General features: G+C 37.3%; 1 protein-coding gene across 1 annotated transcript; it reads right to left on the minus strand.

The window, feature by feature from the left end:
* Window positions 1-3,037: 3,037 nt before the first annotated feature.
* Window positions 3,038-6,608, minus strand: LOC137731099 (uncharacterized). Its single transcript, XM_068470178.2, has 2 exons — window positions 6,395-6,608; window positions 3,038-5,893 (listed from the first exon to the last, which is right to left on the minus strand). Exon 2 carries the CDS (start codon window positions 5,716-5,718, stop codon window positions 3,481-3,483), a length of 2,238 nt encoding a protein of 745 aa, XP_068326279.2. The 5' UTR covers window positions 5,719-5,893; window positions 6,395-6,608; the 3' UTR covers window positions 3,038-3,480.
* Between the last annotated feature and the right edge of the window lie 5,686 nt (window positions 6,609-12,294).

Here is a 12,294-nt window from a genome sequence, read left to right on the forward strand (position 1 = left end):
GACTAAAATTTCATATTCTCTAAATATAAGTTGAGTGGGTCACCAACTCATGCTTTTCATTTGTCCTATGTAAGTCCTAAGTCATATCATAAACAAATTAATGGACAATTGCATGCATGGGCTCCATGGACATGAACTGCTTGGCAACGTCGGTGTCGCGCGATCCATGACGACATACTGTGTCAATGATTTCGGTACAAGAAAAAAAAGAGAGGAGAATATGACAAAACTTCTAGTAATTCTCCGTAGAAAGACAAATTAAGAGTGCTAGCTACATTTAGAAACTAAAAGCTGCATTAAAATGTTAAATTAAGCGAGATATTGGTTTTGATTTAAATTTATGTGGGTAGGGCTGTTAGTGTTAAATTATGAGTGGTGAATGAATGTAGTGGAACGCAATTGAGAATATTAGGCAACATTTTGTTCTAAATTAAGCGGGATATTGGTTTTAATTTAGGATTTAATCTGATATACATGTATTGATGTGTGTGATTTATGCATTAAAAAATTGTGTCATGTTGAGAATATTGAATAAATGAATGGTGAATGAATATGGTGGATCACAATTGAGAGTATTAGATAACATTGTTTCTAAAATAAGCGAGATATTGGTTTTAATTTAGAATTTAGTGTGATACATGTATTGGTGTGTGTGGTTTATGCATCAACAAATTAGGAAGATCAAGTTAAGAGTACTAAATTAATGAGTGGTGAATGAATCCAGTGGATCACAATTGAGAATATTAGGCAACATTATTTTCTAAATCAAGTGGGATTATTGGTTTTAATTTAGGATTTAATCTGATACACGTATTGGTGTGTGTGATTCATGCATTTAAAAATTATGTGATCCATGTTAAGAGGATTGAATTAATGAATGTTGAATGAATCTAGTGGATCACAAGTGACAGTATTGGACAACATTGTCTTCTAAATTAAACGAGATATTGGTTTTAATTTAGAATTTAATCTAATACGTGTATTGGTGTGAGTGATTCATACATTAAAAAAACATGTTAGTTAGGTTAAGAGTATTAATGAGTGATGACCAAATCTAGTGAATCAAAAAGGAAAATATTAGACAACATTATATTTTTTAAATTAAGCAGGATATTGGTTTTAATTTAAAACTTAATCTGATGTATGTATCGGTGTGTGTAATTCATGTATTAAAAAATTATGCGAGTTAGGTTAAGAGTATTGAATTAATAAGTGGCGAATGAATCTAGTGGATTCCCAACAACGAGTGTTAGACAACATTATTTTCTAAATAAGCCCGATATTGTTTTTAATTTAGAATTCAATGTCATAGGTGGTTTATGTATTAAGAAAATTATACATGTGTGGTGTATAAAAGCTATTGTTGTATGCATGTAAAATGAAGAACAAATGTTTCTTGCTAAGAGTTCTGTACGGGAGGGAGCTCGTACATCTCCATCCCTTACACAAATATAATTGCTATTGCAGTCAAACAAATATTCAACCAATAGTCAAAAAATTACATTCCCTTCAAACCAAGTAATCCAAAACCTAAACCCTACCAAGTTCTTCATAGTTTCTTCATCCGTTGATATCAATTACGACCTGAAGAAGTTCTGGAGGAAGAGCTGCGGGATCCAGTGCCCAGTGAACCGTTTGCTCGTTTGGAGATTCTTCACCTGTAAGCAAGTACCCCGGAACCTGGTGGGAGAACCGAAACATCTGTTGTCTACGATACGCCCACAAGCCATTCGTGCGATCCTGACGAAACACGGTTCTAAAACCAGCTATACTTTCGCTAGGGGAATGACCCTTATGCCGAGCTTTTTGTCAAACTCGTCAACTTCCACTGTATCAAACTTGCGGATCACTTCCTCAGCTGTCGACCGATTCCAGTCTGGGGACCAGTTTTTATAGAGGGCCCAAGCATCGCCCCTTTTGTGGATATATGCAAATTACACTGCGTGTCTCGGGTGGTACTTTTGTCCACCTATCTTTGTCATCACATACCGCCCAGACCTGTTCTTCTCCAAAAGACTCTTCGGTTCTCTCCCTGTCAAAACGGGGATCTGGATCTGGTACACTCAATGTCGACGATGTTTGGTCTAAAGGTTCTGCTGCTGAGGTGGAGCAAGAACCATGGAAAATGTTCCTATTATATTTACCATATGACCTGTTGCCGTCCATATTCCTACACAAAGATAAAACATAAATTTAAAAAATTCCATGTAGCTATTTTATTATATCAAATTATTGTAAAACAAAAGTTACCACTGGGATGGAAATTTGCTCAAAACAAAATAACAAGGCTTGTAAATGTATCCTTGATTTGATATTCTTTTTGGAAATGAAACTCATTGATCCTTTATTTAATATTAATACTTGAGAAATTTGAGCAAAAATCACATACATTAGTTGAGCAAAAAAATTAATCAAACACTTTAAACTAACCAAACCAAATTTAAATTTAAAGAAGCATTTCGAGTAAGTTGTTACAAGAAAGTTGATTAAGCCATTTTCAGGAAAAAAACAAGAAAGTTGTCACAAATGATAAATCTATTGGTCCATTGGACACGGACACTGATGAAAATATTAAATTATGAAAATAAAGATAATTGTAAGTGGGGAAATCAATGGCAAACAAATTGAAGTTGTTTAAAATCCGCTAACATTTTTAGCCATACGGATGCCAACTTTTAATCTTGTTCAAATTGAAGATAGAAGAGATAACTCACCGGAAACCCGGAAACTTTTCTTCTAATCATACCAATAGGGGAAGGGGTAAGCTTTCTTCATGACTCTTGCTTATCTTCTACCTTCGACTTAGACAAGATCTGACATCGACCTCCATTTTTTGTTTCAACACATTGAATTATTAAATTATCTATTCAACAATGCATGTCATATTCTAAAATTCAATATCGGTCCGAGAAATGCTCCATTAACCTTCATGAGTTTTAATTATTTCATCTAACCCAGTTTCATAGGCCTCCATAACACCGGAAGAGATTTAACAGAAACAAAGAAAATAAATCGGAAAAGCACATAACTCGTGAACTGAAATGAAATGGGGTATCAGCTTCCACTAGTATTTGATAACGAATCAGAGGAGTAACAGCAACACTAGAGTTTTAACAACTTCATCGAGGAAATGGAGTAATGGAGCATCAGCTCATGGACAACCAATAGTTAGAGATATATCTTTCACAGGAAACAAAAAATGGCTGTTGGAAAATGTAAATTTATGGGCTTTCACGGTTTCACCTTCTATTGCCTCGAACAAAATCTTGGATTCAGCTGCAGTGAGGGGACCTTCAGGGTTTCCTGCTTCAACCCCCCGGGCACATGGATGAGATGTTCACCTATCAAACTTTCCACAAAAATTCACCAACTCATGCTGCATAGCCCCAAAATTTATAAGTCAGCAAATTCTATCTGCATATATCACAAATTAGCCCCTTTTCGCTTCTTCCGTGACAGGACTAGAATTCGCTGCTGTATCTATATGCCAGTATTATTCTCAACATCCTCTGCTACATCGCCTTGCTGGCACTTTTTGTCAATCTCCATCATATCTTCCTCTTTAATGTCATTTATTACTTTAAGAAGCTCCAACGGAGTAGCTGCTGGATCCAGCTCCCGACAACCCTTTGGAGCATTTGCAGCTTCCTGACCCGTGATCAAGCATGAAGGGATTTGATGAGAGAACCGAAACAGCTCTTCTCTAGGGATCCTCCTGGCCTCTCTGGGATCCAAGTGCCGGTGAAATACTGTCTTGAAGCCAGCCACTTTCACCAAAGGAGTCACAAGTACACCTTGCTCCTCACTAAAGTCTTCAACAACTTCAACCATATCATACTTGTGAATGACATTGTCAGCTGTCAGTTCGTTCCAGTCTGGGGACCAATTCCGGTATAGTGCCCAAACATCCCCCTTCCTGGGATATATGCAGATAGCCCCTCGTGGACCTTTTGTTGACCGAACTCTGTGAGAAAAAGAATTAAGTGAATTACTCACTTCATATTTCCCTACTCGGAACTCCCCACACGTCTTTGAGAAGCCAGAGGATACCCAGTTAAGAGGACCCAGTTCACTATTTGTTTTCGAGTTCAACCAGCTGATCCGCACTGTGAAAGGATCCACAGAAATCACCTTTTGAACTAACGCATAAAACCTTGGCATGCCATCATCATTATCATATGCAGCCCAGACCTGATTATCTTCGAAACACTTCTCTGTTCGATCCTTGTCAAAATCATGAAAATCAGAATCAGGAACATTTATCGACAATATGTCTGCATCTGAACGGACACCAGAAATGCCAGAACCTTTCATGTCAGAAGAGCCATTCTTTGTGTCCACTGGCTCACCAGACTGCTTTTGATTTCTATGCACATCAATGTTTCCCAAAGATTTTTCTCTCTCATTTCCATTCACCGTCTCTTTGGCTGCAGTCTTGGATACAGTGAATTCATTTAGTTTCTTCCGAATTTCTTTTCTAGCCTTCTCCCTTAGTAAATTTGGAATATCAATCTGGGAGATATCCCTTGTGATACTAGGCCTGGCGCTTCCGTTTGGTCCAGAAAAATTGGTTGTTCCAGCTCCTCCAGCTCCCACACCCATTTGATTTGTGACATCCCTTCTGTAGCTGCTGACACCAACATCTTCCATTCCTCTTCTTCCCTTGGCAGCATTAGGATACCCTGTAGATGAAGCACCGCTTGCCTTCCTGGAGGATTGATGTTTCCTCCGCAACTCCTCTCTTTTTAATGCTGCTTGAGCCTGCTCGCGCTCTCTCTTGGCTTTCTCATATGCCTGGCTAACCACGCTCGCGGCTTGGGCAGCTGTAGAAGCACCTGATGCTTTAGAGAATGAACCCCATTGGAAGTTGTTTTGGTTGTACGATTGATTACCATTGAAACCAGCAGATCCAACACCCATTCTATCAGCTGTTTCATGCTTTGGTGGAGCTGACTTGGCACCATTTGTAGGTGGTGGAGCTATTTCTACTGCTAGAAATGGTTCATGGCAATTCGGGCAAAGAAGATTATGATTAAGATAAATCCTGAGATACTCATACTGCATCTTGCATTTATGACACACTGTCCAAAAGGTATTAGCTTTTGGTTTTTGAGATGAAGCAGAAGCCGAAGAGCGGCTGGCCCATGAGGTACCCTTCTGATTCTGTGAGGTACCCTTCTGAGTCTGTGTGGTACTCTTCTGAGTCTGTGTATTAACCTTCTGAGTCTGTGCGCCTGACGTTGCACCTTTTGTGAAATTGTAGAAACCATTGGCCCCTGGAGGAGCCTGTGAACTCCCACTAGCAGTCGCTACCCTTTGGTGTACTCTCCTCTTCTGGTCATAGGCTACTCTCTTAGATTTATCAGACAACAAACTCCATGCTTCTGATAGTAGCTTAAACGCTCCATCAGCTCCTATAGACTTGTTCTTATCAGGGTGAAGCATAAGAGCTAGTTTCCTATATTGTTTCCTCACTGCCTCATCATCTGCTTTTGGATCCGCACCAAGTATCCCATACCAATCAGCCTCCCCATTTATTTTGTTCTCCGCCGCGATATGCACGTCGAGGGTTGCCAACATCTGGGGCATCCCCTCTAACCCCGGAAACAAATTTTGAGCCTTCAAGGCAAACTTCTTGGCCCCCATAAGATCCTTTGCTGTGAACTTTCTTTCCGCAATCTCTTTTGCCCTAGCCGCCTCATCTTTGTTGCACTCCATATTCCTATTCTATCTTCGTCCTCTCTAATGTTTGCTTACTGTTTTTACAGCACTTGAGCTTGAAGCCTTTTTTTTAATCCTAAAGTAGTATAAAAAAATCCCCAAAGCTACAAGAAAGCCGAGACTACAACCGCTACTTGCCCATGCTCCCAAATTACTCTAGCAATTCAGCAACCTTATTGTTCAAATTAGATAAAATTCAGTTAGAAAATTGTCATGAAAGTTGTATGCAAACACAAGAATCCAACAACAAATGCATATCGAGATAGATATCCAAAAAAACAACGCTTTTTCGAGCTTCTTCAAGACCCTCGTTCTCACCACGCAACCACAACATAACCAAAATATTAATTCATACTCAATTCATGACGATATATGAGTCTAATTTAACTCTGAGGCTCAAAATTGACCAGTGAAGTGATAATTAGCTCAAACAAACATTCAGCACATAATTACACAGATGCAAAATCAATGAAACTAAAAAGCACAACCCAAATCAGAGAATTGAAATCAGAAATCACAGCCATGGATCTAACTCAATCAGTTCCAATTCAGCTCCAAAAAAAATCGTATTTGATAAATTAAAGTCGGAAATGAAACCCTAGAATCAGTGATTCAGAGCACGAAATTCACTAAATTTTAGTAAAACCCTAGATTCAGAGATAAGTTTAATCACCTTATTATGTGAGCTACGCTGGTTGCTGGCTGAGGAATTTGAATCGCAGAGAGACACCATGGACGGACCTCCTTCACCAATTTTTTTTTTTCTTTTTTCTGCCCCTCCTTCTTTAGCCCACATCTAAAACATCCCCAAAACTGGCCCCTTTTCTCAAAAACAAAACTTCTCACACCTACAATGGCATCCCAAATACCAAAATTATAAAATAGAACAAGGGTATGGGCCTTCCTCTCCTAAGTATTTACTCCCAAGTATTAACCCTAACCCAACATTTTTTCCCACCCTAACCATGGTTAAATTTTAACTCTTTAATTGCAGTTATAGAAATTTTATTGGTGGATAGGGGTGTGTGTTTGTGGCCGCGTCATACATGTTGCATCGTGAAATGACATGGCAATGTGTGATTGGTTTAAATTTGAATCCACTTATAAAAATAAATGATGACATATTGTTTAGTGTGCAAATTCAATGATTCTAGAAATTCCAATGACATAAATACAAAAGTGGATCTAAGTATTTCTAAGGTAAAAAACTTTATTTACGGTAGACTGTAGAGTTTGTAAACATCATATGCTTAGAATATTCTCTTTACGAAATAGCATATTTTGAGAATATTACAACTTTCAGTTATCTTGTTGAATTTTATAATATTTGGTCTCATGATACTCAGTCTTCATTTTTAACCTAAATATTGAATTCAAATATTATAGACAACAATCGTTGCTTTACTTTTTTTATTCAAATTTCTTTCTTTTTCTTTATCCTTTTTAAATTAAAAATAGAAGGAACCCGCCACACAGTATTACAATCTAATGGTATTCCTCTTCACTTGTAAGTGAGAGGTTTTAGGTTTGATTCTCGTCAAATGCGAATTTGAACAACATTATTGCTAGCCTATTGTAAGGCTAAGACCCACCCCCTCTTCCTTAATGTAGAGAATATCGTTTGTTTTAAAAAAATATATAGAAGGAACCCATAAGAGGACTTCTCACGTTCTCTCGTCAGTGATTCTTCCTCCTCCTACCATCCATCCATTCTTTTTTTTCTTTTTTTCCCCTTCCTTTTCTTTATATTTCTGTTTATACCAAATTTTGCATTATCGGTTCGTTTAAATGGAAGTTGTTGAATGAATTAATATTTTCTTAGATATTACTATCAGTCTTAATTATGATAGTAATTATCTGGGAGAAATATATTGTGAGCTTAAAGATGAGGACAAAACCTAGAAGGGGTGTCAAACAAGTGGATTGAATCCATGCCATATTGGAGAAACAAGAAGGATAATTAGCATGTATAATTATTCAGGTAGCAAGGATAATTATTTAGGTTGGGATTACTGTCACGATTCGATTTTGAGATGCATTCAAGATCGACATGTGACGTTATCTGTTACCTGTTACATTTAGAGTTCGGCATTCAGACTGTCGGACCATTTTTACCATAAAGATGCTTATCTCTTTTGAGTATTTTTGCCTCTATAGTTTGATACCTATTCAATAGACCTATATTTTCACCAATATAGTTGAGGCTGCAAACTTGGTGTGGATGATCTAGAACTTCATAGTGATTTGCATAGCTTTGTCTTCGGGTTTAAGAACTTAGATTGAGAGTGTTCCTTCCTTAGTCGAGGTTGCCTAATTCAGAAGTCAAAAGCGTATTCCATCACACCACCACACCCAGAAGTATTCGCTCGGTCGAATTCGATAGCGAATTAATACGCCCACATCAATAGTCAAGGACACAGAAAGATGTTGTTAACTTTTTGTACTCAGCATATGCACCATGTAGGCTGTATAGATTTTAGGGTCAATATCATTTATCTTCTTTAATTTATTTTTGTTTATCTTTCCTCTATTTATCTACCTCATTAGGACGAAATCAGAAACAATCATATTAGATGTAGGCCGATATAATCTGGTGGTAGCCAACCTCACTAGGATTACATGAGAGTCAACCTTGAGATAGTGAGGAAGAAAAAAAATGAGGAGAAAAAAATGAGACGTTAAAGAGAAAGATGAAAAGAGATTGAATTAGATAACTTACTAATGACTCGTTTTCTAATCTGTAATCAGATTAAGGAAGTTGAATGGAGGAGAAATTGAATTATGAAGGAGTTGGAATGGGGAGGAATCATAATCAAAATCCTATTAAATTTGTTTACTAAACTATCTAAAATTGGAATAAAAATGAGATTGATTTCTTATAAGTTGTTTACTAATGCACTAGAATTGGATCGGTGGTGATTTGGGAAGAGAGAAATACGGCTATCATTTGGGGTTGGGAGGTGAAGTGAAAAGGGTATACTAGAATTACCAAAAAAAATTAGGGGAACTTTAACGAAAAACCACATTTTTACACTAAAAAGTCAATCCTGATACTATTCACTTTACCCTTGATTTTGTCCTTATTGTTAAAACTCAAAGTTTTCAAGCCATTTTCATTAGTTTTCCTAAAAATTAAGGCAATTTCAGTACTAAAGCTGGATTCCGGATAGTCATCAATCCCAGGAATCTGAATGACACATATATATTAAGAATTCAATTATGGGAATTTCAGGATTGAGACTCCTGATTTCGAATGGGTCCCACTTGTTTGTTGATTCCTAGAGCATTGGCAAACGCTTGAATCATTTGCAAGGCCGGCTCTAAGAATTTGGGGGCTCTAGGCAACCCTTCGAAGTGAGGTCCTAAAATTCTCGGATCTCTGGTTCTTTGTATATTGATTTGTATAAAAAAAGGAATTCGCTAAATGCATAAAAAGTTCTATTTTCACATCAAATATCATTAAAAATTAATATCAAAAGAAAAATATACAAACATTACACGATTCACGTTTTTAGACATAAATGTACTAAATGTTTGCAGTCAAGGTCTAAGATTGAGAGTGAAGAACAATAAAACTTGATGATCAAGAGAGTAAATAAAAATAAAACTTGATTGACGAGTATAATAAATTCAACGCCAATTATTTCTCTTGTGTTTTTTCCTTCTAAAATCAACATCACACTAACGAATTGAATATTAAAATAATTCATTGAATAAAAAGTTAATGAAAAGAAAAATAGAAATTCAAAGTTTTGATTACCTTAAAGTTACAATATCTAAGACCATATGATAGTTGATTTAAACGTTCAATAGAAATTGAGAGAATTGAAAATTGTTTTAAAGACTTGAGTTTTATAACTTTATATGTATTTGAACAGATGGATTGGCAGTAAATTTGAAAAACAAGAAAAATCTAGTGACTAAAAGGCACATTCGTGTTTCAAACTCAATACCCCAAAGAAAAATGAAGCCAACATTTTCACTACACTAACAAATGAATTATGATATTTTTTTTTTACTTTTTTTTTTTACTTTATTTTTTTGTATTTATATGTTAATTACATAATATAAAAAAATTTTGGGGACCCTTCCAAAGTAGGAGCCCTAGACGGCCGCCTACTTGGGCTACCCTCAAGACCGGCCTTGATCATTTGAAATGAGTGCAATTCTCATTCCTCTCATTTCATTTCCCCCACGTAAACATGCAATAAATTTATAGCATGCTGAAGCCAAAAAAAATATCAAAGGAGAAAAATTGAGTTGACATCTATTTATTGTCTCGGACATACATTAAATCTATTGAATTATTCATCTCAATCTAATCATAGTCACTTCATAGACCTATTAATTAATCCATTCCAATCATAATCACTAAATAGACCTATTAATTATTTATGGGTAGTACTTTAGTTGGCGGTATGGTAATCTTAATGGGGCTTCATAAATGGAGAAACCTCATTTCGATAGCTTCGATTAAACTATAATTCTAATTGTCTTAAAATGGGTTTTTGAGAGATGAGGAATGGATGCTTGCTTTTAGGCACTATCACTCCCCTAGCAAAATGGTATCGATGCAAACCATACAAAAGTGGTCTCCTCCCGACACATATTTCTTAAGCGTAATTTCGATGGTGCTTGGGATGAGAGATCGAGGAAAGGTGGCGTTTGCGTGATTATTCGCAACTGTAGTGGTGAATTTTTGACCGGTCTTGCGGCTGTTGAGGAAGATGTAGGTTCGGCGCTGCAATTAGAGCTCTTGGCAGCTCGGCCAGCCTTGCAATTTGCTCAGAAAATAGTTTCATGCAGCTCAGGGATTTTTTCGAAGGGGATTCCAACTTGACCCTTGCGGCAATGAGTGGGGAGGGCGATGATCACTCAATTTTGGGTCCTATCATCAATGATAATCGTATTCTCCTGTGAAGTTTTGTTCATGCAATGACAAGTTTCATTCGACATGAAGGGAGCAGTGCTACCCATCGTTTGGCTCGGGCGGGTTTGCAAGGAACATGGGAGTCGATTCGGCTAAGAACCCTCCAATATGCTTGCTGATGTCCTGATTGAGGAGAGTTCTCATCGCAACCTTAGTTAATGTTGATGTTGTCACGCTCCGATCCTGACATACGTCCAGGATCAACACGTGACGTCACCAAGTATCCGTATATCTAACATACCTTGCTTCCAGGATATGGGCAAAGCATAACTCGAGATCCAAATGCGTAATAATTTTTTGTATACTTTATGGTTGCATCTAACCTACTCATTATACTGCCTACGTATCCTAAACAGGGATTAAGTCATTCGTAGTTCGTCCTTCATTACCCTTTAACAATCATCACATAAATCACTATGTCTCAACATAATACCACACAACAGGCATGCAACATCACGAGAAACATTCGATGAAGCGCAACATAATCTCTAGCCATATTGGTCAATGAGTCTAATCATAATGACAACAACCATAACCAACATTATTCCACAATCACATCAATCATTAACATGTATCATACACCGAAATGCAGGGCTAGAGCGACACAGTTCGGCCGAAGCCTACATCTCTAAAGCTGAAATCGAATCTAAGGAACCAACAAGTCAAATGATGCGATTTCGGACTGCTTAACGAAATCCATCAACATTGGGTTCCAAACCACTCAAAGGAACCAACGCACCAAAAAGGATTCCGGACCACTCAACGGAATCCAGACCAGGATACAATTCCGTACCACTCAACGGAATCGCAGAGTAGAAGGGATTTCAGATCTCTCAACAGAATCCAAGAAGATACGATTTCGGACCACTTAACGGAATAGCAGAGTACAATGCATATTGAACCACTTAATGAAATTCAAGCTGGATAAGATTCCGGATCACTCAACGAAATCCAGACGGAGCAAGGAACCATACCACTCAACGGAACCCTAGTGGAAACCCAGTTTCAGATCACTAATGGAACCGAGTGGAAGTCTAAGAAATATAGCAACGCTCGAAGAAGAAGACATGAAACAAGTACTGAAAATACAAAAGCTCAACGAAACAAGAAATGGAACAAAACACAAGGTACAAAATTAGAACGGTTCAACGAAACGAGAAATGAAATAATGATACAATATGTGAAACAAGTCTCGAAGCAACAAACCCCATGACAATGGGTTCATGGTCCACTATTAGCCCTCACATTTCATCACATCATGCCAAACATACAAATCAAACCACATTTCAAATATGCACGTCAAATCACCTTTCATAAATATTTCCAATTCACAATCAAATCACATAAATCGATGCCTAAAAATAAAAACAACAATTCAATAGAAAATCACATTTAATAACCAAGTATACACAATATGGCGCCATTAGTACGTAAATCGAGGCACGTGTCAAACAAGGATAAGTCATCACGCTAAGCCCAATAAGCTCCATAAAATCTCAACAACACTCTAAGATCAGTAACATGCTAGAAGAACTCAGGCTAGTTAACTAAAAAGTCAACCGTCGATCAAGATCGAGAGTAGGGTCCACAACCTTAGAAATCTAAACCGGAAGATCCGCTTATCAGACTTCTGATCTGTAACT

The sequence above is a fragment of the Pyrus communis genome, chromosome 16 (genome assembly GCF_041283825.1).
Source record: "Pyrus communis isolate YQ-2024b chromosome 16, ASM4128382v1, whole genome shotgun sequence".
In the NCBI taxonomy this organism is placed as follows: Eukaryota; Viridiplantae; Streptophyta; class Magnoliopsida; order Rosales; family Rosaceae; genus Pyrus; species Pyrus communis.